At 42.6% G+C, this 12,080-nt stretch overlaps 1 protein-coding gene across 1 annotated transcript; it reads left to right on the top strand.

Moving 5' to 3' along the window:
• The first annotated feature begins 43 nt into the window (after positions 1–43).
• Positions 44–12,040, top strand: CYBC1 (cytochrome b-245 chaperone 1). Its single transcript, XM_069032628.1, has 8 exons — positions 44–149; positions 2,307–2,437; positions 3,549–3,590; positions 4,858–4,931; positions 5,868–5,964; positions 7,260–7,404; positions 7,948–8,041; positions 9,286–12,040. Exons 2-8 carry the CDS (start codon positions 2,353–2,355, stop codon positions 9,385–9,387), a joined length of 639 nt encoding a protein of 212 aa, XP_068888729.1. The 5' UTR covers positions 44–149; positions 2,307–2,352; the 3' UTR covers positions 9,388–12,040.
• Positions 12,041–12,080: the final 40 nt, after the last annotated feature.

Raw genomic sequence — 12,080 nt, 5'->3', positions numbered from 1 at the left:
GCGGGAGGGGAGGTTCGTGTCCCATCCTCTGCCCGCACCCAAAATGGCTGCGGGCGCGTCCGTCCATCCCTGAGGCGGGATCAGTGCTGAGGGCGCGGGACGCGGAGGCGGCCGCGGATCCCTTTAGAACGCGGCTGGAGCGCGGGCAGGTACCGCGGGGATGGGGCTGGGAGAGGGTGAAGGGGGGGCCCTCAGGTTCCCCACGCGTGGGGGAGCAAAACCCATCTTGGGGTGGGTTTTGGCAGGGCCGGTCCCTGGATGGGGAGTGTCCTCCCCTCCCTGAGGGGGAGAGCAGGCTGTGGGGAGGTGGGAGTAGGTGCAGGATTGGGAGGTAAAGAAAAATGAGCTCTGTAAAGAAAATTCACCTGATGTGTGGTCCTGACTTGATGGCTGTTGGTGGTGAAGATTTCAAGGTGTTCCTTCCAATGGCTTTTGCTGGCTCGCCCTCAACCGAGAGCTTGGAGGAAGCATGAGAGTGTTATTTTGATGCTGGAGATCAGTTCAGTGTCAAACCAGACAAATTCAAGCAAAATTGAGTTAATAGCAGCCCAAAAATACCTCTTTCTCTATAATCATAACATTGTTGTAGTAAAACTCTTGCATTCGCTTAAAGGGGCATTTATGATTTATTTATTTATTAGGTGTAACTTTAGAAGCTGCTTTGATCCTTTTTGTTCCAAAATCGGTCTCTTGCAAGCAACAGCCTGTGAGAGACAATGCCATTGATGTTGAGTGTCCAGCATTAAACTAAGATTGGCATTTGCCTGGTTGAACTTCACTAAATTAATACAGGGGTAGATATCAAAGTTTGCATTAATGCTCTTAACTGATACGTGTGAGAATTGTGTTTTAAATAGGGTGCAATATTTGTGAAATACAGCCAGATTTCTGCAGTGATCTCGATGTGTTTGATAACAGGCAGGAGAAGACGTTGTAGAAATATTTTCCGGTGTATTGAGAGCAACTCACAGGAGTCATTTGAAAATTAAAATTTGATGCTTGACATCCGGAGGAGATGGAGTGTGTCTTATGCATAAGTGCTTTTGGCTCTTCCGGTTTCAGATGCTCTCAGATGTGTTGCTAAGAGATTAAAATCAGAGTTGTGGGTGCTTTTTGTTTAACTGAAAAGACCTGGCTAAATCTGCTCCCCTGGAGCTTTGTATCCAAACCTCCAGAATTGCAGGAATGTCTTCTTGCATCCAAGAACAGCAGGATAACTAAAGGACTGAAAATCACACTTGCCATTTGTAAGAACTTGGATGTGCTCAGACCTGCTCTCTCTGTGTTTTCCATGGTTATTCAAAACCTGATGAATGTTGGCATTTTCTGGAAACCTGTTATCATGGGCAGCTAACTGCAGCTTAGTGCCAGCCTCCTGGAACTGGTTCTGTGGGACAGGCTTCCCCGGGGAAGTTGTGGAGTCACCATCCTTGGAAGTGTTCAAAAAACATATAGGTGTGGTGTTTAAGGACATGGTTTAGTGGTGGACTGGGCAGTGCTGGGTTAGTGGTTGGGCTTCATGATTTTAAAGGTCTTTCTCACCCTAAACAACTCTGATTCTATGCTGTAAAATAGTAAAAACGTACTGAAAATGCTGCATGGGATTACCCAGCTCGTACTGGTTTTAATCAGTACCTTTCTTTTTAGTCCCTACTGTTAGTTTCTGCCTAGGCTGAAGGCGTGGTCTTGTTGGGGATGGACAAACATAGTTTTGTTGGAAGCTTCTTGTTCCATTCTTGAGGTGGCTTGGAACATGGGAATGCCTTCTGTAGCATTATGGGATGCTGGCAGTGTTTGGCTGTAGCTGGTGTGTCATCAGGGGTGAGAGACCCCCCATGTCAGAGGGGCAGAAGGCTGCACTGTCCTGCCCCAGCTCCCAGACTAGTCCTTCACCCTTTGAGCTCGCAGGAAGAATGCTGTCAAAGAGATTTCCATTCCTCTTGCTGTTTTATTTGTTTGAAGGGCTGCATGAATTAGCAACAACATTGTTCTGGGTTCTTGTTTTTCACATTTTTCTTCTGGAATCTAATTATAATAGAAAGAGACTTTTACCCCCAAAATGAGAACTTTCTTCCGAGAGTTCAGATTCGTGTTGTTGTTATGCAAGTCTCCACATGACAGTTTTACTTTGTGGTTGTTTTCAGTGTACATGTTGCTCTTCCTGTGCAAAAAGACTGTGTTCTTACCCTGGACATCTTTTATAGTCTAGATTAAGAGTTGATAAGTCCTGAAAAATGCTAGGAAGGGGAACTGGTGGAATCGTCAATGATTTAAAATTCCTGCTTTCTTTTTTTTTTTTGGTCCAGTGCGGTTTCATGAGTCAGACTGGGCTGTTGGGAGTTTCTTTTGAAGATGTACATGTTGGTTGAAAAACGCACGAGTTCCCATCTTCATCTAAAGAGGTCTCCTGGCATCCGATCCTGGTCTCTCTGTGTTGGTAAGACCACAGCATTCCTCAGCTTATTTCAGAGCTTGCTTTAAGGGAAGAAGGTCACTGAATAAATTTCTGGGAGAGCCCCTAGCGAAATGCCTGCCTTCCAGGTGTTTTCCTTTCCAGAAGAGGAATGATTGTACTTTGAACTCTTCCTTTATCATTGCCACTAAATGAGTCTGAAGCCTCAGCGTGGCAGTTTCACTGTGAGACTGGTCATTTTTCAGTCTCATCTGGAGAGCCTCAGAGGCTCATGGATAGAATTTTAAGGGAGTCCTGAAAGCTCAAGAACAGAAAGTTTATTACATGCCATAGAGCAATATAAATGTGAAGCTTCTGAAGGGGCTGTTTAGTTAGGTTGAAAAACATCTCAATTTTCATGAGTGGAAGACTGGAGTGTGGCCATGCTGGGGTGGGATCATGCGTGTGGTTGATGGTGAGCTCCTAAGGACACTGTGAAATGGGAAGTCATACAGGATGTTCTGAAAGGCATCTTTATAAGCACTACTGAATATGCAGGAAAAAGAAACTTGTTAGGGTTGTACTGAGAGAGCTGGTGGGGAAAATCTGACATATCCTGCTTTCCAGCTGAGTAGATCTCACTGCAGTAACACCACAACGATGTCATTGCTTTCAGGGATGCTGTTGAGAAGATCTTTGCAGTTGCAGCAGCTACTGGGACTTGGAATTCAGATGCTTCCTCCTCTCTGGGAGAAAGGAGCTGGCAGTTTCTGACACAACTTTACTGCAAAAGTTTTCTTTTGGCTCCATGGAGCACTTAAAGGGGAAAATAACTGTTGCAAGATTTGTGTCAGCACACTCCAAGTTGTACTGTGCTGAGAGGAAGTATGGTGTAATGGTTAGATTGAGTCCCTCTGAGGTTTCCAGTTGTGTCACAAAATTTTTATTTCTGACCCCAGCCCCTGTGCTTTTAATGTCTTTGCAGAATGGAAGTTCTTTCATACTGAGTTCAGAGAAAAAAATAACTTGACTTTCATGTAGTGATCTATGTTGCAATCATGTTTGTAATTTTTTTGAAAGTGATGTTTTTCATCAGGAAATTTTACATGCTTTTTGAGCTGCTTATTTGTCCTAATTCTCTCCTCTTTCCTCCTAGGAATAGCCTCCATAGGTTTGGCTGCTGCTTATTATAGTGCAGGTAATGACCTATCACTTTTTGGGAAGAATTGTTTCTTTCCTGTTGGTCTGTTTTTCATGCTGATGACTCCTCTGCAGCTTCTGGCTGGCTTTAGAAAGGTAGTGGAGGTAGCTCTCCCACTTTGTGGTGTGAATAATAAAACCAATAATAGCTGTTGCCTCTGTGACTTGCTGTGCTTTAATGCTCTATTTCTTACTCAGCCTGCTTTTCCATCTGCAAGTATTTTTAATAATGATATTTAGTACTCTGTGGCATTTTGTACTTTCAGTGTTTTATAAATGTGATTAGCTGGTCCTCACAGCTCTCCTGGGAAGACATGTAATGATTATTTGACACCATAATGAAATGATTACTTTGCCTTTGACGGAAGTTCTCTGTTTCTCTGGAAACTGTCAAATCATCACGAGCAGAGATTACTCATCCGAGCACCTTTAGAGATCAGACAGCTGCTGCTGCTTCCTCCCCCTGCAGTACAGCAGACTGCACCAAATGCCAGCTGTCTTTCCATCGATTGGATTTATCCTGGAAGCTGCCCTGTGATTCTTGTGCTGCATCCTATTAACGTCAAATTTTAAAACTTAATAGTGTGTAGGAATGTGCTACCAATACAACCCACGAATTTTTATTTAAAGAGCAAAATGCAGTGAAAGCTGCTTGAGCCACCAGCTAAATCAGCCTTGCTTTTCTTAAGACATTGCAACAAAGTTTTCTGAAACAATCATGAGCACAGTTCTACTGTGCCTTCAGATAAAAACCTGAGTGAGCAAATTGTTCAGGCTGTGACATGTCAACATTTCCACGACATGAAATGCAAATGTTTGTTTGTCAAGAGGACCAACTGCTTCCTTTTATTCAGAAACATGTTTGCTTCATTGAATTTTCGTTGTCCTTAAGTCCTCTGCAGCACAAATATTTGGTGTTTGACAGCAGGTTGGCAGTTTTGTGGATGCCTTTTAAAATGCCTTTGCTTGTAGAGAAGAGAAAGATGTGATGTTACAACCTTGCCAATAATACATATGCTTATAATTCTATGTGGTTTGAAGCCCAGTGTGAATGAAGTCTCTGAAAAATATGAAGACTTTCTGTGTTTTCATCCTGGGAAAGAGCTGTAAAATAGCTTATAGTACAGCTAAAGGCAAAAATGTTCCATCAGAGAAACCTTTTCTCCTTTTGTTGCTTTTAAAGGGAGCATGTTGCTTTCAGGATTGTTTGAATACCAAAGAAGGGGGGAAAAAAGCTAAATTTATGCACTTTTTGCATTGTTCAGACAGCTTGGCATGGAAGCTTTTCTACATGGCTGGGTGTTTCTTTGTGGCAGCACAGAATCTGGAGCAGTGGGAGGTAAGATGCTGCACTCAGGAAATGAGTGTCTGTGAGTAGGAAGCAGTTGGCAGATGCTGATTCCAGCAGCCCCACGCACTTGCTTAGTCCAAACAGAAAAGTTATGCTTTTTGTTTTGAGGAAACCCTCTGGGGTTGCTATACTGGGACTAGAATTAGGGCAATAATTCTTTCACTGCACAAGCATGAAAATGTGAAGCTAAACATATGGGTATTTTTAAGGGGAAACTTTCCCCAAAATGTTCTGTCTTATATAAAAGAGGGAGGATGATCAGCACATTCAGCTGCACAACATGATTTTGAACTTACCCTTCAAGCTAATAACAGAGCAACCATTAAATAAAGGAGCTCTAACCTTCCAGACTGCTCAGCTGTTTTTCTCTGGGACAAGCATGGTGTGTGCTGGTTTAGAATCTTGTGGATGTTGATTTGTTAGGAGCAGGCCTGAGAGCAATAAGCCACCTTGTCACCTTGCTGACCTGAGTTGTGTTAGAATGAGCAACTCACCTAAAGAGAATGAGATCCTCTCTTCATCTAATGTCAGGGGTATTTTAGATCTGTGTAAGCCTGGCCCACAGGGCACAGCACTGGAATGTCAAATTCACCAGAAGTGAAAATTAGGGGAGTTACAAGTTGGTGTTCAAATTTGCTTCTAGGCAAAGTTTTTATTACATGAGAAATGTGGCAAGAGGGACAATGAGCCCACTTCTAACTCCCTACTAGAAGTCACACAGGAGATATGGTAAAGTCTCTGTTTAAAACCAAGAGCAAGATTGTGATTTTCAGAGTCTAAAAATAGAGGAATGTCTCTAAACTAGCTGTGTATTTTTCTGTTACCAAGATTTTTTTCCCACAGAACTATTTTTATTTTACTTTGAAGCATAGCTAGTGATGGTGTTTTCAGGAAAATCTTAATTTTTATTTTTCAATTTTACAGGAAGCTGTATTTGATAAGAACAAGGGAACACTCTGCCTAAAAACATTCAATCTCTACAAGAAATTATTGACCTTGTCAAAAGGAGGCAATGAACAAGGTGAGAAAGCAGCATCTGTGGTAGAAAATGTGATGAGCAGCAGAAGAGATGGATATGTGCCCATTTAATAGCTTCTCTGGAGTTCTGTACTCAAATTAAGTCACATCTGCTTCTAGATCTGCTTTGTTCCCAAGCAGCAGATGTAACAACCTGCCTCTCAGGGCCCAAATGCTTCTTCTCAGTGTGCTGAATGCATCTTGTTAATTATTTTAATCCAAGGTAACTAGGCCTACACATTGCTTTCCATAATAATCATAGCCATTCCTCTGGGATGTTAATGTGCAGGTTTACCTTTCCCTTGGCTAGCCTGCTTGGCAGCTGGGACTGGTGGAAAAACTTAACTATTGGATCCAGAAGTCGAGATTCCTGTAATCACATCTGCTTTGGGGAGCAGGCAAATGCTTAGATATCATATGCAAAGGCATGCTACATCCTGCAGATGTAGAATATGCATTTAAAGCAGCATGTTCAGGAGGCTCAGTTCAATGCAGTATTTGGTGTCCTTTGGGCTTCCTGTTGGATTAACAGAAGTTGCAGTATAGCCCATGAGTTGGTTGAGTCACAGTGAATTGGGAGTTCTATTGCAAACTAGGATCTTCTATTCTGTTGCAAAAGAAGGATCCTCTTCCATGTCAGAGTTTTTATTCTACTTCCTACTGTAAATCGAACCAGCTGTCAGTAAGCTCAGAAAAGTGGCCAAATTTGGAATGACCTTAAGCTGAATTGGTTTTTAAACAGTTCATTTTGGAGATGGAAGATAAAAGATGTAGAGAGAAGGATGTTTGATGTTTCTGAACTTTCCTTTAGGATACATGTTTTCATTGGGGAGCTGAGGACATCTCTTCCTCTTTGATAATATCTGGTTCAGGATATTAGGTTTAGGATTCGCGTGAGGATGCAGAGATCAGCAGGTGCTCTGAGCAGTTAAATATTTCAGTATTTGTTCAGTCTCAGGAGACTGAACACCTGTTTGCCTACTCTGTACAGATAAATAGTTTAAACTGCCATTAAAGCAAGTGGGAAACGTAAGGAATAAAGGGTGCCTCAGTGCCTGGCAGGCTGTACATCTTGTTCCTTAGGGCCTGTACAGCTCCAGTGTGCTGCATCCACACCTGTGGATGTTTCTTTTCCCCGGGCAGCTCGGCAGCTGTTTGCTGCTGCAGGACTGCCCCGCTTGTGTGGGATCACAGCAGTGGTGCCCAACACCAGGGTCCCCATCACCCAAGGCACCAGTGGCAGTGCTCAGGGTTTGCAGTCATGCTAAGAGCTGCCTTGTTTTCCCCATCTCTTTGCAGTCGTGGCTATGCTGAACGAGATCCGCGATGTGAACGTGGAAGAGGAGACCGTGCGCTATTTTGGGAAGGGTTACCTGGTCGTGCTGCGGTTTGTCACCGGCTTCTCACACCCGCTCACTCAGAGCGCAGTGTTGGGCTGCAGAAGGTGCAGTGTGGACTTCTTAAAATTAGAATGTGTAAGGTGGGAAATGCCAATCACGTGGGTCAGTAATAGCCAACTCATAAGTAAGCTCAGTTTTCAAACTTGCTTGTATGACCTTGTGTAATTCAGTTTAACCTTTCAAACCCCATAATGTTCCCATTTGCAGACATTTGGGTAACACTGTCTATCAGGATCATATTTAGATATCTAAGATCCTTTTAGTGCTGCATGTCTGCTGGGGTTGCCTTCTTCAGCTATGCAATGGCAGAGGGGATTAATTCTAGTTGGCAAAACATTCAGTTATTATTATATTAGTTAACAGAAAATTTATCTTAAGCATTGATAATAAGGAACCTTGCAGCAGGGACTGGGGAAAGGACTGATTTGTTCTGATGTGGAAGGAATGGCTTGGTGTGGCATGCTGTCAGCCATACTTTGCCTGAATGACTTTCCCTCTAGCCAGTTATTCTCAGGAATTAGCATGCCTGTTCTTCTCTTGTCAGCACCACAGCTCCACTAACTTCCATTGTTTCTTCTTTTCCACAGTGATGTGGAAGCAGTTGCCAAACTCATTACTAGTTTTCTGGGACTGGACAGAGTAGAGACCCCACAAGATTTCTCCCAGAGCAGCGAAACAGAGGCAAGTGATGCAGATGAACCACAGGTTAAATACTGATAGTCATTGTGAACTGAAGCGAACAGAGGCTTTCAAACATCTGGAAAATATTCTGATCGTTCTTCAGAAAAAGAAATCCCTCACAACCTTGACCTGGGCATTTCTCAACACGTGCATTTACAATGGGAGGAATCTGTTTTAGGGCACATTGTTTAGTGCTAAACTGCTTCAAGACCCTGCATGTGGACACTGCTGGCTTTTGAGCTTTGTCAGCTCATCAAATTTGTCTAGGAATAGTTATTTATTAATGAATTGGGTTGAGATAATTGCTTTTTCATTAATGAAGTGATAATACAGATGTGAACTGATGCTTATTGCAAACATTTGCTGCAGGTACAGTATATGAAATGTAGAAGAGTTGAATTTGCAACTCATAACGCAATGCTTTGAGGTTTTCCTTTCAATATATGCAATTAGGGGATGCAGAGTAGTGGCACTTTTATGTTCTCTACTACTGACTTGCCATTGGATATCTGTGGAAATTAAAGTCTGAGTGCCTCTCTTGGAATTCTAAATATCAGGCTGATCAACCCATAACCTTGTCTTAACTTATCTCGGACTCACCAAGGAGCCATAAATAGTAAAGGAAAAATGATCTTTGGGATGTTCTACCTTAATCCTGTTCTTCTTAACTTCTGGGCAGGACAGAATAATCTTTCTCTAGACCTCAATGTTTACTATTGAAACTGTGTATTTAGAAAGGAAGCAGGGACATGTGTAACTTTAGGTAGGGAAAAGACTGATGTCAAACAAGATGGTAGCTTAGAGTTGTTTAGTATTTCCTCACTTGAAATGATACCGAAGTGCTAAATAATAACTTTTTTAAGGTAGCTGGCATAGATTCAATGTTTGACTTGTAGCTGTGTTTTACTCCAGGTGTGTGGTGTCCTCTGTTCTGACTGATGATTTCACAAATAGTTAAAACATAAATTTTTTCAAGGTATTTCTGAAGTGAAAGCTACCTCTGTTAGTCAGCATATTCTGTCTAGAACTAGTACTCCATCATGCTTACATTAACATATCAGTTCAAGAAAGAAATTGTAAAAAGCTGAAAGTTCCTTCAACATGGTACAGCTGCTTGTACTGTAGTTCACTAGGTTTTATTTAGCAATCTCATGGTCTTTAGACCTGATTTAGAAAATATTTACACAGTTACTTCTAGGAGATCTGAACAGGGTACAAGGTAACTGTGTTGTCTGCTTTCACAGTGGGCCAGCAGGAAATGTCTCCTGGCAGCAGCCTCTTCAGGATTTAAAAGGGCCTGTGTTCTTGTTTCCAATCACTCTACCTCTACAGAGAGAAAGCTCTGAAAAGCTTTTAGTAGAAGCCACGTCCTGTTGTGTGTTCCAGCTTGGTCTGAAGCTGAGCACCTGCTCATCAAAGAACAGCTTGGACCAAGATTTCCCTTCCAGCCATTCAGACCTAGGATGTGAGCTGAGAGGCAAAGGCTCAGGCTGTCAGTGGGAAGGTACTCACACTGCAACAGGGAGATGGCTGTTGATGTAGCTTGTCTGCAGCACAGAAGTGGGTCTGTTTCCTTTAAATAAGATAAAAAACTTGTAATCACATCAGGTATCAATACAGACCTCTGCTGTGTATGAACATGGGAAAATGAGGTTGCAGGCAATTAGCTAACTTTGCCTTTCTTCTGAAGCACAGCTGTAAACGAAGCATAATCATTAAACCTGTTCAAAAAATCCTGCAGGGTGTTACACTTGTAGAGTTGCTCATTTAAATCCACTGTAATGTATACCTCAGGTAACCCTCATTTTAGAGAGAGGAGAATGAGATTTGGGATTTGGAGGACTCTTTTTTCCCCCCACAGTGTAAAATGAGAATGGTGAGTGTTCCCAGCACTCCCAGTAAGAAGTAATGTCCTAGAGTATGTGATGGTATAATGGAAGCACAAGGGCTCAGGCTGTGGTAACTGCTGCTTTGTATCAAGGATATTCAGAGGGCATTCTTGGTGTGCATTGCACTTACTCTGTGCCCATGGAGTGGACAAAACTACCTGCCTTTAGTCTTAGCTATGCTGGCTTTCATTTGTATTCCCATGAGAGCTGACATTCCATGGAAGATAGAAACCACACTGTAGTTTTCCAGTTCAAAATCAGCTTTTGAAAGGTACATCTGTTGGTCTAACCCTGCACTGCATCATGTGTCGTGCTTCTGCTGAGCTATAGTGCATCCAGCTTGCTGTGCATTCATGGTGTTAGTCATGTGTGTACTTACAGACTATGCAATATCTTCTACAAAGACTAAAACAATGTAAGGAGAACTCAGAATCTACAGAAAGGGGAATGACCTATAGTAAGGTACAATGTAACTTGAAATACATCCTGTGGAGTAAGTTGCCTGTTGAGTTGATGTGCAGTGATCACCTCTTTAAGGTGCTTTCTAGTGTCCCACTCAACACCTCAGTATCCTGCTGTGGTAGGCAGGGGGGGATGGCTGCTGCCATGCACTGTGTGTCTGGGAGGAATATTTTGACTCCTCAGCCTTTCACTTGGAGCAGCTGGTGCCATCCTCTCTCGTGCCATTTCCATTTTGCATTTGGCAGCTGTCACTGTACCAACAAGTACAGTTTCAGTGGGAGCCTGAGTTCTGTAGTGTGAGCTAACAGGACGGGGCCCTGAGGACATTCTGCCAGGCTCTGGGTGCTGCCTGTGGGGCTGTGTCAGGCACTGCTGGCTGATGCACCCGGGAGCTTCCTGTGGCACTGACCTATCTGAGCCTCTCTGAGCTTGGAAATGGGACACTGCACCAATGTTAGCACAGGCTGATGGGGTTTTCTCTTGTATTTCTCTTGATCCACGTTTGGAGCTTCTGCCCTCAAAAACTTTATTGTTTGTAATTGGAAGACATGGCCAGATGTGATGCAGTAACTGCGTGCACGTATAATTAACTTGCAATTGCTGTTCACATGGGTTTGGCTATGGCAATGTCTGTGTGCTCCTCAGCAATGTTATCAGCTTGAAGAACTGTGGAAAGCAGGTGCTAACTCAGGACAGGTTCCACTCCTCCTCTTTGGACAAGTCCTCTCTCATCCTTCTCTTCTGCCACTTCTTGCCATTCTGCTGAAGGCTTTTCTGGATGGCTTTCCTCACTTCTCTTAGGCCCAGCAAAGTCAAAGGCCCAGGAAACAGAACCTTACCTGTGCCTGGTGTAAAGTGACTTGTTCTCAAAGGAATGCTGTGAAAGACTAGTTTTGGTTAGGAAATTAGGTACTCCTAGAAGACTATTACAGCAGATGTATTAATTAACTTTTGCATTTCAGGCCATCTAGAGACTTGTACCTGGACAGCTGTAGTTTGCATGACTTAAAAATTATTTAAAAACCTGGGTAGCACACCTTAGGTTAGATCTAACACCCTGACCCCTAAAACCAACCCCTTCTGTCATAACCTTTACCAAAGCTGTGTGGTAAGTGCCACTTGGCAGATGGTTCAGCTTATGTTTGAGCAGCACAGTGGCAGCTCCTCGCATGGCTGTTGTGGGATGGGATTGTGGCCTTGGCTGCTGCAGTGAGCCAAAGCCAGAGTGCATCTGTACAGAGGGAGAGCACTGCTTTATGTAAGATGTAACCTCATATTCTGGTACTTCACAATGAAATATTCCATTCCTAGCATCAATTGTGCAAGTCTCAAAGAAAAGCAAAATATTTATAGTTGAGCTCTGACTCTTGGACTGTATTTGTGAAGTTACACAGATACCAAAACCTTAGCTGGCTTACATAATAAATAAAGCGTGCTAGTTCTGACAGTGTCAGATTGCTGGGAGGCAAAAATACTTCTGGAAAATGTTTAGAAATTGCTTTTTTTTTTTTAACTTTAAAATTGCAAGTAGAATTTCAGCAAGGCCTTGTTGAACTGTCTTTTTTTAAAAAATGTTCATTGGTAAAATCAACTTTGATAACTTGTTTTGCATCACTGTAGTATTTTGTATTGTTTTTAATTAAAGTTATTAAAATATTAATGGCTGTCTAAATTATTCCTTGGAACAG

The sequence above is a fragment of the Aphelocoma coerulescens genome, chromosome 18 (genome assembly GCF_041296385.1).
Source record: "Aphelocoma coerulescens isolate FSJ_1873_10779 chromosome 18, UR_Acoe_1.0, whole genome shotgun sequence".
NCBI lineage: Eukaryota > Metazoa > Chordata > Aves > Passeriformes > Corvidae > Aphelocoma > Aphelocoma coerulescens.
Note: the sequence above shows the minus strand (reverse complement) of the source record. Positions and strands in the feature narration are given on the sequence as shown.